This window comes from Lissotriton helveticus, chromosome 12, assembly GCF_964261635.1.
Source record: "Lissotriton helveticus chromosome 12, aLisHel1.1, whole genome shotgun sequence".
Taxonomy (NCBI): domain Eukaryota; kingdom Metazoa; phylum Chordata; class Amphibia; order Caudata; family Salamandridae; genus Lissotriton; species Lissotriton helveticus.
Window position 1 is genome coordinate 394,767,802 of NC_136073.1, and position 12,181 is coordinate 394,779,982.

A 12,181-nucleotide genomic window follows, 5' to 3' on the forward strand; every position below is an offset into this window, starting at 1 on the left:
GAGAATTTATTCAAATTGGAGTTTAGATCTAGTCCACCCAGTTATTCAGGTATCCAGCTCAGGAAGGTGCCCCCTTTACCATTCTCACACATTTTTTCAGGGTCACCAACTAGAAATAGGTTTAGGAACAGGAGCTCGGGCTGGATAATTTAGATTGACTGACCACGAACGCCAGGGGTAATTTGATTAATGGAATCGTGGGGAATGGGGAGAGAAACACCAATGTCGCTACTGAAGGGGGAAAGAGCATTGCCAATGTGGCCCAGCAAAGATTCAGCTTAGTCAATGACACTGCCGCAAATAGTAGTGATAGGGAGGTACACCCCGAGAGGAACCAAGGGTTAGATTTAGGAATTGAACCTTCAGGGGTAACTATTTTGAATTCTTCAAATCCAGCTATCTCTGGGCCCCAGCAAGAAAACAGAAGGGTTAGGGGCAAGATAGTTTCCTGGAACATCGCGGGATTGGGTCCCAGACTGCAATCACCAGAATGGGGCTCATTCATTAGGGGTTTTGATATTTGCCTTTTCCAGGAGACATGGGCGTGTGCGCCCCAGTTTCTCTATGGTTTCTTGAATTTCTTTGTCCCGGCTCTCAAGGGACCCAAAGGCCGCCCGAAAGGGGGGCTTACCATCTGGCTAAGACAGGAACTTTTTGATAGAGTTATCGAGATTCCAACTAATAATAGAGATATTCAGCTGATTAGGCCCAACGGCCTTGTCGGGCATTGTGGATATTTATAATCTGTATGTGAGAGGGCCGGGTAGGGGGAAATCTCAGGTCCTGGCAGCCCTAGACCATCTGATTAGCCAACAGCCTTCTGAAAATAACCTGATAATCGCAGGTGATTTAAATATGACTTTTGAGCCACTAGTAGCGGGTGATTGGTATTCGGGGAGGAAGAAGACTCTCGCTGGGGGATTCCTAGATTGGATGTCAACCCAATAGCCAGATGGTCCGACAGCATAATACAGGGTAATGCACTATGTTGTGAGAGAGGGGTCAGGGCTTTGAATAGCAGAACGCCCAGCGATAGCCAGGGGGTAGACACATTTGACAACGGGAGATCAAAAAGTAGGATCGACTATGTTTTTTGTGACATGGCTCTCTGGCACCTTATGGAAGATATGAAGGTAGTTACCAGACAGGAGAGCGACCACAACCCCTTATGTATTCTACATCAGTTGTGGGGAAGTAACACAGAGGGGGTAAGCAATCACGAGGAACCCGTGGCTGAAATTGTACTCACGAAAGAAAGGCCTGGAGGCCCATAGGAAAGAATGGGAAGGTATTCCTTAATTGCGAATCACAATTTGCAATCCGCAATTAAGGAATATGTAGGATTCGCAAAATTATTTGCAAATCCTACATACATAGCATTTTGCGATTCTCAAATAGTGGAACACAAAAAAATCTCTATTTGAGAATCGCAAAACTAAAGTTACATACATATGGCCCTAAGTGCTGTGTCCCAAGATAAGGTGAGAACACCTCTCTGGTCCTTTGAGATGAAAAGAGCACTTTCCACATAGGCTCAAAGCAGTGATACGTGCTTTGATGTCCCATATAGGAGAGTAAGTGATACATAAATGCTACAGTAGAATACATACTCTAATGGGACCACCCTCTTAAATATGTACATCTCCTTCATTCATAAGCCAACAGGCTGACTGTTATGCAAAAGTAATGTAAACATATGATAACGTTATTTCAAAGTTTTAAAATAATGTATTCCTTTAACATTCAGCAGTGTTTTATTGTACATTAGATCACATAAAACATTCATGATCCACTCCTCACTGATCTCATAACAATGCTATTAGTTACCTGAGATGCAACCCAGTTTTCATGTGCCTCCTGTATAGGCCCTGTATTGTTGTTGTAAACTGTCTGTTAAATGTATACGAGAGGTTTTTGTATAGTTTACATCCTGAAAAACGTACCTCAAAGTCTTCTAAAACTTGACGCTCAAAGTAAAGGAGGTTCAGTGCATTGAAGTAATTGCCTAGGATCACACAATTTGGTCAAGCGGGAAGACAGAATTGAATCAAGGCTTCCTGATTACACATTGTGCAATTCAGCCACTGGGTGGGGTCTCTCCTGTTAAACTCAAAGGGACAAAGCTTTGTGTTTAATTCTTTGCAGAGCTAAATCAAAACTCTTTGCTAAATAAATACTTAAATTAGATGTTAAATCAATGTTAGATAAGACTTCATTCAGTAAGGGTATGTTTTTATGTTATCATTAAATGCTTCTTTTGGCTTAATAGAGTGACTGTGATTGGGAATGTTCTCGGAGAGGGAGGGGTGGGGTCGCAATGCTAGAGTTTCTTTAAATCGTCACATCTCACACCAGACTGTCCAAAAAAAACCTAGCATAACATCCCTCTTCGAGCACTTCAACAAGACTACACTGGTCCTTACTATCAGTTCGTTGAATTCTCTTCTCCTCGTGCCCTCTCCCCCGTTCCGCAGGGGGAGAGGGCACTAAAATACTAAAAGACCACGATGCAGAGGAGGACAGTGCAGTGCATCCTGTGATGCAGAAGGGGTGGTGAGTGAGCTTGAAGGATAAGGTGACTGCAGTGCACTAACATAGGCTCCGTTGAGTCAAACTACAGTTTTACGGAAAACAAATCCAACTATAGTTGTCTAAGCAATCCAATGCATTAAGATATTTCATCTCAGAGTAGGCCTGCAAATCTACCCAAGTACAAGGGGCATCTTATCCATAAGGTGGCCCCCATTCAGCCCAAAGTCAATGAATATCTGTGAGATGAGCGAGACTCAAGGGGCTCCGTCATATTCTGCAGGGTTGGGGGAGGGGGGGGCTTGGGAGCACATCATTCAGCGTTATACAACTGAGCACTGACACAGGTTTAACGCTCCGTTATTTTTGGCTTGAGAGTCCAAGAGCTGAACTAGCAACAGGTATCTCTCCTGAGCGAGGCTGGAGCTTTCAGTGGCTCTCTAACCTCTATTCTGTAGGTGTTAAAAAAGGTGCTTAATTATTTTTTTTAATGACATTGTATTCGTTTTGAAACCACCCATAAACTACAATTACAGTCGCTGTACACCTACACAATGTAATCAGTTATAAACCAATCATATCCCAGTCCATAATATGCTACCATGACCACCATATCTTGTCATGCTTCCATGTGCAGCCTCGGCCAATGCAGCTAGATTTTATAAGTTGAGCACACCAGTCCACTCCCGCCCTCCATTCTAAGAGGGTCTGGGCCTTGGGGGAATTCCATTGCCGAGCTGTATTTCTCTTAGTTGCTGGTGTGGCAACACCTACAAATATGCTGTCAGCTTGGGAACCACCCACCTCATCAACCATGCCCAGCAGGTCCACTTTTGGAGTCAGAGCAAGAACCCATTCCAAGACCCCCGAGGGCTCACTGCACACTTGCTGCTAATACATAGAGATGACCGGGCACGTCCAAACAACATGATAGAAATGAGGCTAGTTAGACTTTACTATGTAATACTATCACAATAATAAATCCTTTGCTCAGTCCTGGTAGTCTGGCAAAGAGCAGTCAGGCTTTACTTGAACATGTGTTAAGAATTTCGGAGTACCACCATGCACAATTAGTAATTGACATGCCTCAAAAGAAATCCAACACCAGTTTATAAAAATAAAGCAGACTTTTAAATAAATGTAAACATTAAAATGAAGTCAATCGGATAAGTATAACGATTTAGGATTTTAGGAGGAAAAACAAAATCAGTGCAAATCAATACTGCAAAACTTTAGCGTTGTGGTCAATAGTAAAAAGCCCAATGACAATTGATTATTTGCAGGTTGAGTTGCATGGAACCCGCTGGGGGTTATGGTGATGCGGGTCCTAGGATCAAGCCACAACAATTAGTTTGATTTTGCATGGCTTGAGAATCTCGGTGCAGAGTTGTCATGGCTGTCCTTGGTGCTGAAGCAGGAACTGCAAGGCATCTGGTTTTGCCACTTATTTATTTATTTTTTATACAAACTTTATTAGGCATTTACGAGACATATACCAATACAGTATAGACATTTGAATGAGCATGTGAGCTAATACGGATCCCCTGTCGCTATACATGCATCTCGTCACTGCTGTATAAACAGTCCTATGCAGTTAATAGTCCCTCAAACGATGCATTTACAAATGAAAATCTCACATCCCACGTTGAAAAGCAGTGCAAGAAGAATACTAACCCCCCACCCTCCACCAAGTGGCATACCCACCCTCAAACCTCCAGGTGTGTCATGGAGTACTATGCTCAGGTAATATTCCTAGGGCCACTCTCTAGCATCGTCGTGGGATCCATGGGCTCCAGTGTGTTGCCGGTAAAGGAGCATCCCGCAGCGCCCTTTCTCCCCTCCACACGGCCACCCAATGCAAGTTACAAACTGTCTACCTGTGGGGCTTCCCTGTTACTCTCATCTGCGATGTCATTGAGCTGCTTAAGGTGTAGCGTCAGAGCTTCCCATGCCCTGGCTGCGTCCAGCGTCTTCTCACTCCTATTACATCTAGCGTCTCTTAGCCGTGCTTCTCCCTCACAGCCTGCCCAGAGCTCAAACACTCTTCTCCATCTGCCTATGCTAGTACCTCCCTTTGCTTTCCAATGTCTCGTAATATCCCGCTTCGCTAGTATAAATCCATGGTCCTGAAATTTAATGGTGATATTGTTCTTGGAAGTGTGTTAGAATCTGTGGAGTAAGCAGTAACCTGGATTCAGGTGCACTTTCTTTTCAATAATTTCAGCTAAGAGCTCCGTCACCTCCCTCCAGAAATGTCCTATTGCCGGGCAACCCCAGAACATATGAAGGAACTCTGCTCAGCTGGTTTTACCACTTAGACTGTGCTGGTTGGGAAACAAATGCAAAAAATCGACAACAGAGCCACTGCTGTGGTCGATTGAAGGTGCTGTGGAGTTTTCTCATGTTGCAGCGTCGAGTAAAGGTGGTGGTTGCCAAACTGGACACCAACAGCCTTGGCAGCGATAAGGTCAGCAAGGAGTTATTTCCACGTCCTGCAGGCCAGGGGAAAATGGAAGCCATATGATACTTGCTGGAGGGCAGGACTACGTTTTCCACTAAGCACTAGACTATATACTTTTGGCCGAGCCCTTCGGAGGACTTGATGTCCAGCGATTCTTTGGTTCCGATACATTGCTTTTACCTGTGAACTGCAGAGAACTAGTGCCACTAGTCGAAGGGAGTCTGGAGTTGCCTTTGGCTCTTAAAGGAGCTCCTCTGTCTGTGGAACCAGTCTTTGGTCCCAGACGAGTTGCATTTGTGCAATTTCAGGATGGTTGCCACACGTGCAGAGTATCACACCTTTGTTTTGTGCAGATCCTGTTGTCGCAGACACTGATCTCTTCTTTGGCCTCTGTTGCAGTTTGAATCCGAACTGAGCTTCTGATGCACTGAGTGCCCATAAATCTTAGATTTGGAGTTATGGGTGCAAGTAGCCAATGGGCTCCTAGCCCCAGTGGCTAATCTGCCCCTGAGGTAACCACATCTGGGCGGTGTCCCACTTTTTGGCTGTACAGACCAGGTAGCCCACCTTAGGATTGTAGCTAGCCTTCTGGGTGTGTACACCTCCTGACTACATAATGTTTTCACCTGCCCAGGTGCAAATGTACTCCTTCAGGAGGCAGCCCGGATGCATATTAGAGGCAGTGTATGCTTTGATGCTCACCACCTTGATGGGCCACTGCACTAGACATCTTGTCGGCGAGGCAGGTGTCCCCTCCTTCCCACCCAGTCCTTTATTTATCACTCCTGGGAGGGTTCACACCCCCTGGCAGAGAGTCAGACTCCTGTCTTGGCAGTAGCAACTTGGGGCTGTCAGCCAGGCCCCAGGAAAGCCAGTGACAACCATGTGGGCAACCTCTGAGGTTGTCACCTGGGTGCATGCCACATGGACTCTCACATTGGAAATAATGTCAAGGGTGATTAAGCATGTTGTTTCATACTGAAAAGGACCTATTTAAGTGGTACCAAAAGGGAATTGGAAACCTCTGGGGTGGCCAGCCCATGTTATACTATTGACCGCTGATCACTCATAGTAGCCCTTAATGAAAAGAGGCTACTATAGGGACATATAAGCTTGTACGTATTAGTGCATACCTTTAATATAACGCCTAGTGACTGGCATATATTAAAAATAGTGCCTTGACCTTGCCACACATGGTGAAGGCCCAGTTTAGTTCGGACAGTTTGCACTGCTCATGCAGTTTGCAATGGCAGGGCTGCAGTCATCCGTTTACTTAGGTCACTCAGGGTTGCATAAACAGTGCTTCAGACCCTGGTGACCCATTTAGCTCCCATGCACTAGGTACCCGTGGTACCACTTGCCTGGGGTTAATAAGGGTGTTAAAGTCCTTATCAATTGGGGTTGCTAATTTACATGTAATAGTTTTAGGGAGAGAGCACTGAAACTGGGACCTGGTTAGCAGGCTTCAGTGCACTTTCAGAGTCTAAAACCAGCATCTAGTTGTCCAAATGGGAGCAAAAAGTGGGGGACACCTGCAGAAAACTGTTTTCTTACACAGTATATATGTGTTGGCACGCAATGAAAGGGACTGCGCAAAGGTTGACTGGTCATCTTTCATGTGCTAAGTTCTGTATTTGATGGCTAAACTGGTGCTAATGAGGTGAAATATTTGGCCGGACAGTATTACCATGTTTACAAGTTTACAAATGAAAAAGATATTGAAGTAATACTATAACAAAATGTGCTGCATTATGCCGCATAATTTAGTCAACATTGTCTCATAATTTGGTGCTCTTAGGCATAATTCTAGTGACCTTGGTGATATCGATGTGAGATTTCATAAAGAGCACTCCTGTGCACAAGGTTGCAGGGGCTGCTATGAGAATGTGTGCTTCTTGAGATTAAAGGTAAAGGTAGATGTGTAGCTTCGTGAAATTACTTTTATACAGGCAATGACTCAGCACATACCTCAACAATAAAGTTTTGCACAAGCCATGTCAAAGGTATGCTGTAGAATTGGGTATGTGGCAAGGTGAAGTAAAACTGTGTCATTTTTTTGTGCCTTTGAAGAACCTGTAGATTCACCAAAAAAGTAAGTTTTTGTTTATTTACTGTTGTACATATCTCATAGATGCACACACCCACTGATTTAGAACAATACGTATGCTTTCTACCTTGGACAGAGTTTTAGAAGAAAGGTTTTAGCCATCAGCAGCTCTTGAGGGTTTGACTGCTGCTCAGGCCCTAATTTGGGTTATGGGGGGCAGCTCAGAGTCAAGATCAGAGACAACAGATAGAGAGAATGCATATAAAGGAGAGGAAAATGGAGCAGAATCTAAAACTGATTTTTCAGTTGGAGCACTTCCATCCAACCACTCACCTTCCAGCGAATCTGAGAGACATGATGATGGCCCTCATGCTGTCCCTTTGCAAGCACAATCTGTGCAGTGGAGTGACCGTAGCATGTTAGATCAACCTAGAGAGCAGGCACAAGCGGTGGCTAACCAAGATTTAGGGCTGTCTTGGCAGCTCCCCAATTTAGTTCAGCCCCGAATTCTGCCTTTCACTGATGACACTGGATGTAAAATCGATGCAGCCAATTTTTTGCCAATTGACTACATCCATGTCAGAGGGATGGTCGGAAACAAAATCTAGGAGGCTGGATTATGTGCTCAATTGTGGCTGTTTATTGAAGGGCACACAAGCGAAAAGAAAAAAAAACGTTCTGTTAATCTATAGTTCTTATTTCTTTCTTTCCTTGTTCTTCCTCTTCCTGTATTCTTCAGTGATTTTAGGGTGGGTTCCCTGGTACTTCTGTCCCACATTAATGTTCTGTTGCTATTTGATTTCGTCGTGTATCAGCTGTTTTTACAATGCTCCTTCTCCCTCTCATTCTTCTCTAGGTTCCGGGACCAGAGATGGACACACCCCAGGAAGCTCAGAGGAAAACAGAAGAGTAGGCGGTAAGTATCAGGACCTTTCTTTGTTACCCTTTAGAAAAGACCACCACCAAACCAAAGATAGGTGTTTGTAGACTGTAGGGTTTTTTTGGTGGAGAGATGGTGTGAAAAGGAGCGGAAAGGACAGTCCTCACACCTACACTCCAGATTCACTTTTCTTCACTCTCCTGTTCATCACTCTAAGGAGCCACAAAAAAAGGGGCTGACACAACCGCCCCAAGTCTTAGTGGTAGGTATATACTCAAAAAGGGGAGAAAAAAAGAGGCTTTTATTCTGTCAATAAAGGTGAGAGAAAGGTAAAAATATATATATATATAAAATAAATGACTTCTACACTCATGTGGACGTGAATGCCTCTAAATCCGGACAGATTCATACACCGGTGAAACCAGGCTCTCATACCGGGAAGGCAAAGGAGTCAAGCATCACCTGATTTGCTCCCCTCCTTCCCTGTCCGAACACTCACCGTGATAGCCAAAACTCTCCTGAGTTGCAGCAGCACTTTATCTGTTCTCCTGAGGGGTCCACCACCCCTCGGACCAGCTCTCTGTGATGTCGTCTTCTGGGTCCTCTCGGTCTTCCTAGCCTGAAGGCAGCGTGTGAGCTCCTCTTTCCCCGAGTTTGGAGTCTGGAACATAGCTCCGCTCTGTTCTTTGGTGTCTTTGGGGTCCTCTTCTGCTTACAGCTTTCCCGCGTCATCCCTGCTCTCCTCCTCTTCGAGGCCGTCTCTCTCCTTCGATAGGCTCCCTGGTGAGGCGGTCTTTTAGTCAACTTGCACGGGGAGGGTCAAAGGATTACCCTTCGATTACTTCCCCTTGTCGTTGCATGCCTTTGCTCCACGCATTCCGGAAAACAGCGTCAGGTTAGGATTGGGGCTCCGGTCGCGCCTTTCCCTCATAGTCCATCTCTTTTTGGATGTTGCCTTCCTTGAGAAAATTGTCTAGCAAACAGATTTACGTGCTGAACAATTTCTGAGGGAGCATGGAGGTACCCTAGGGCTTCATTCTAGGATTTAAGCTCACGATAGTTAGTGCACAAACCAAGCTTGCAGTCCTTCTAGTCTACTGGCACAGTTTAGGTAATCCCCATCTTCGCACCATACATGAGCAGAGATAGGTTTTTGCTATTGCAACGTATGCTGCATTTCAATGACCATCATGCTGCATTGCCCTGGGACCATCTAGAGAATGACAGGCTGTTCAAAATTTGGCCTGTTGTGGAACATTTGTCTGCCAGGTTTACAAAGGTTTACACTCCTGGAAAGAATATATCGATTGATGAGCCCTTGATCCTGTACAAAGGGCGGCTGCTGTTCAGGCAGTACATTGCGAGCAAGAGAGCTTACTATGGCATCAAGTTGTACATGCTGTGTGAGAGCCCTACTGGCTATGTGTACAGCTTGAGAGTGTATACAGGGAAGGACTCTACTCCAAACCCTGTAGATTGCCTTCCCTCGCTATGATTCACAGGAGAAATAGTATGGGAGCTTGTCCAGCTACTCCTTCACAAAGGTTATAACTTTTATGTAGACAACTTCTATAGAGCTGTTCTATAGAGCTGTTCATTGGGCTGTACAAAGCTGGCACTGTGTCATGCGGTATTTTTTGTTGTCGCCGCAAAGGATTCCTGCTAGTACTTGTTTGTAAGAAAAACCCCGGAGCACCTCATTGCTTTCCAACGAACTGCTCACAGTCTGGTTCTCTGATAAACATTATGTGTACATGCTCACTACAATGATGAGAGCACTTCCTCCATCACGGTTTGGGATCAGATGGTCAAAGTTCACAAACCTACTTGATAACAACAATTACATGGGTGGATTTAAAAAGAATGACCAGGTTCTTCTGCCATACAATGCAAGTTGTAAAGCTCACAATAGGTATAAAAAGCTGTTTACACACCTGATCCAGATGGCAGCATACAATACCCTGTGAAGACTCATGTCTTTCCTTGAAATTTAGTTGCCCCTCATTGAAGGTCTTACTGCTACAGAAGCAGCAGCCTCCACTTCATATGCTCTGGAGGACATGATAATGCTGCAGGATAGACATTTTGCAGCTCATGTTCTTGGAACTCTTAAAAAATTCAACCTTGTTGTCGTTGTAGAGTCAATCAATCAATCAATCATGCCATTTGTATAGCGCACTACTCACCCGGGAGGGTCTCAAGGCGCTTGGGGGGAGGGGTATGCTACTGCTCGAACAGCCAGGTCTTGAGTTGTTTCCTGAAGGCGAGATGGTCCTGGGTCAGCCGAAGGTGGATGGGGAGGGAGTTCCAAGTCTTGGCAGCCAGGTAAGAGAAGGATCTTCCTCCGGCGGTGGCTCTTCGGATGCGTGGTACGGCTGCGAGGGCGAGGCTGGTGGACCGTAGCTGGCGGGTGGGCGTGTAGAAGGTCAGGCGGTCGTTGAGGTACTTGGGACCCAGGTCATGGAGAGACTTGTGTGCGTGGGTGAGGAGCCGGAACGTGATCCTCTTGTCGACGGGGAGCCAGTGCAGGTTCCTCAGGTGGCTGGAGATGTGGCTGCGTCGGGGGACATCCAGGATGAGTCGGGCGGAAGCGTTCTGGATGCGCTGGAGTCTTTTCTGTAGCTTGGCTGTGTTTCCGGCGTAGAGGGCGTTTCCGTAGTCCAGTCGGCTGGTGACGAGTGCCTGGGTGACAGTCTTCCTGGTCTCGGTCGGGATCCAGCGGAAGATCTTGCGAAGCATACGCAGGGTGTTGAAGCACGATGAGGAGACGGCGTTGACTTGTCTGGTCATCGAGAGGGAGGGGTCCAGGATGAAGCCCAGGTTGCGTGCGTGGTCGGTTGGCTTGGGTGCGGTGCCCAGGGCTGGGGGCCACCAGGAGTCGTCCCAGGCGGAGGGCGAAGATCCCAGGATGAGGACTTCCGTCTTGTCCGAGTTCAGTTTCAGGCGGCTGTCCTTCATCCACTCGGCGACGTCTTTCATCCCTTCGTGTAGGCAGGTTCTGGCGGTGTCAGGGTCTCTGGTGAGGGAGAGGATCAGCTGGGTGTCGTCGGCGTAAGAGATGATGTTGAGGTTGTGCTGGCGTGCGATGGCTGCGAGAGGTTTCATGTAGATGTTGAAGAGGGTGGGGCTGAGTGAAGATCCTTGCGGGATGCCACAGATGACTTCGGTGGCCTCGGAGCGAAACGGGGGAAGGCGTACTCTTTGTGTTCTTCCGGCGAGGAACGAGATGATCCACTCCAGTGCCTTCTCTTGGATACCGATGTTGCTGAGGCGCTGGACTAGGGTGCGGTGGCAGACCGTGTCGAACGCAGCGGAGAGGTCCAGGAGGATGAGGGCCACTGTTTCCCCCTTGTCGAGCAGGGTCCGGATGTTGTCGGTGGCTGCGATGAGGGCGGTCTCGGTGCTGTGGTTGGCTCTGAAGCCGGACTGCGAGGGGTCGAGGGATCCGTTCGTCTCGAGGAAGGCGGTCAGCTGTCTGTTGACGATCTTCTCGATGACTTTAGCAGGAAAAGGGAGGAGCGAGATGGGGCGGAAGTTTTTGAGATCGGTGGGGTCCGCTGTAGGTTTCTTCAGGAGGGCGCTGATCTCGGCGTGCTTCCAGCTCTCCGGGAAGGTGGCGGTGTTGAAGGAGGCGTTGATGATGTTCCGGAGTTGGGGGGCGATGGTGGAGTCGGCCTTGTTGAAGACGTGGTGTGGGCAGGGGTCGGTCGGTGATCCGGAGTGGATGGTGTTCATCATGCGGGCTGTGTCTTCGGTGGTCACCGTGGTCCAGGTGCGAAGGGTGGCGGTGGGGGGCATTGGTTCGACAGTTGGGTGCGTGGGTGGGGCGCCGAAGCTGTTGTGGATGTCGGCGATCTTGCGGTGGAAGAACGAGGCAAGGGAGTCGCAGAGGTCTTGTGACGGAGTGATGTCGTTGGTGCCGGTGCTGGGGTTGGAGAACTCCTTGACGATAGTGAAGAGCTCTTTGCTGTCGTGGGCGTTGTTGTCCAGTCGTTCCTTCAGGGATTTCTTCTTGGTGGTGCGGATGAGCTGGTGGTGCTTGCGGGTAGCGTGTTTGAGGGCGGTCATGTTGTCGGTGGTCTGGTCGAGGAGCCAGGCTTTCTCGAGGGTGCGGCAGGTCTTCTTGGAGTCCTTGAGGTAGTCGGTTAACCAGGATGCCTTCTTACTTCTGGGTCTGCTGGGAGGGTTCTTTAGTGGCGCGAGGTCGTCGGCGCAGGCGGTCAGCCACTGTGTGAAGTTGCGGGCTGCTTCGTTGGGGTCCGTT

The 12,181-nt window shown here is 47.5% G+C and overlaps 1 protein-coding gene across 12 annotated transcripts in view; it reads left to right on the forward strand.

Annotated features, from left to right (window-relative positions):
* Positions 1-12,181, forward strand: part of LOC144799898 (uncharacterized) — a 390,901-nt gene that overhangs the window by 220,180 nt on the left and 158,540 nt on the right. For all 12 annotated transcript variants that reach the window (XR_013603897.1, XR_013603898.1, XR_013603899.1 and 9 more), the window contains one exon: positions 7,894-7,953. Coding sequence is in view for 8 of the 12 variants with exons in the window: in XM_078671507.1 (XP_078527633.1) it covers positions 7,894-7,953 (60 nt within the window). In the remaining 4 variants the exon portion in view is untranslated. The remainder of the gene's footprint in view (positions 1-7,893; positions 7,954-12,181) is intronic.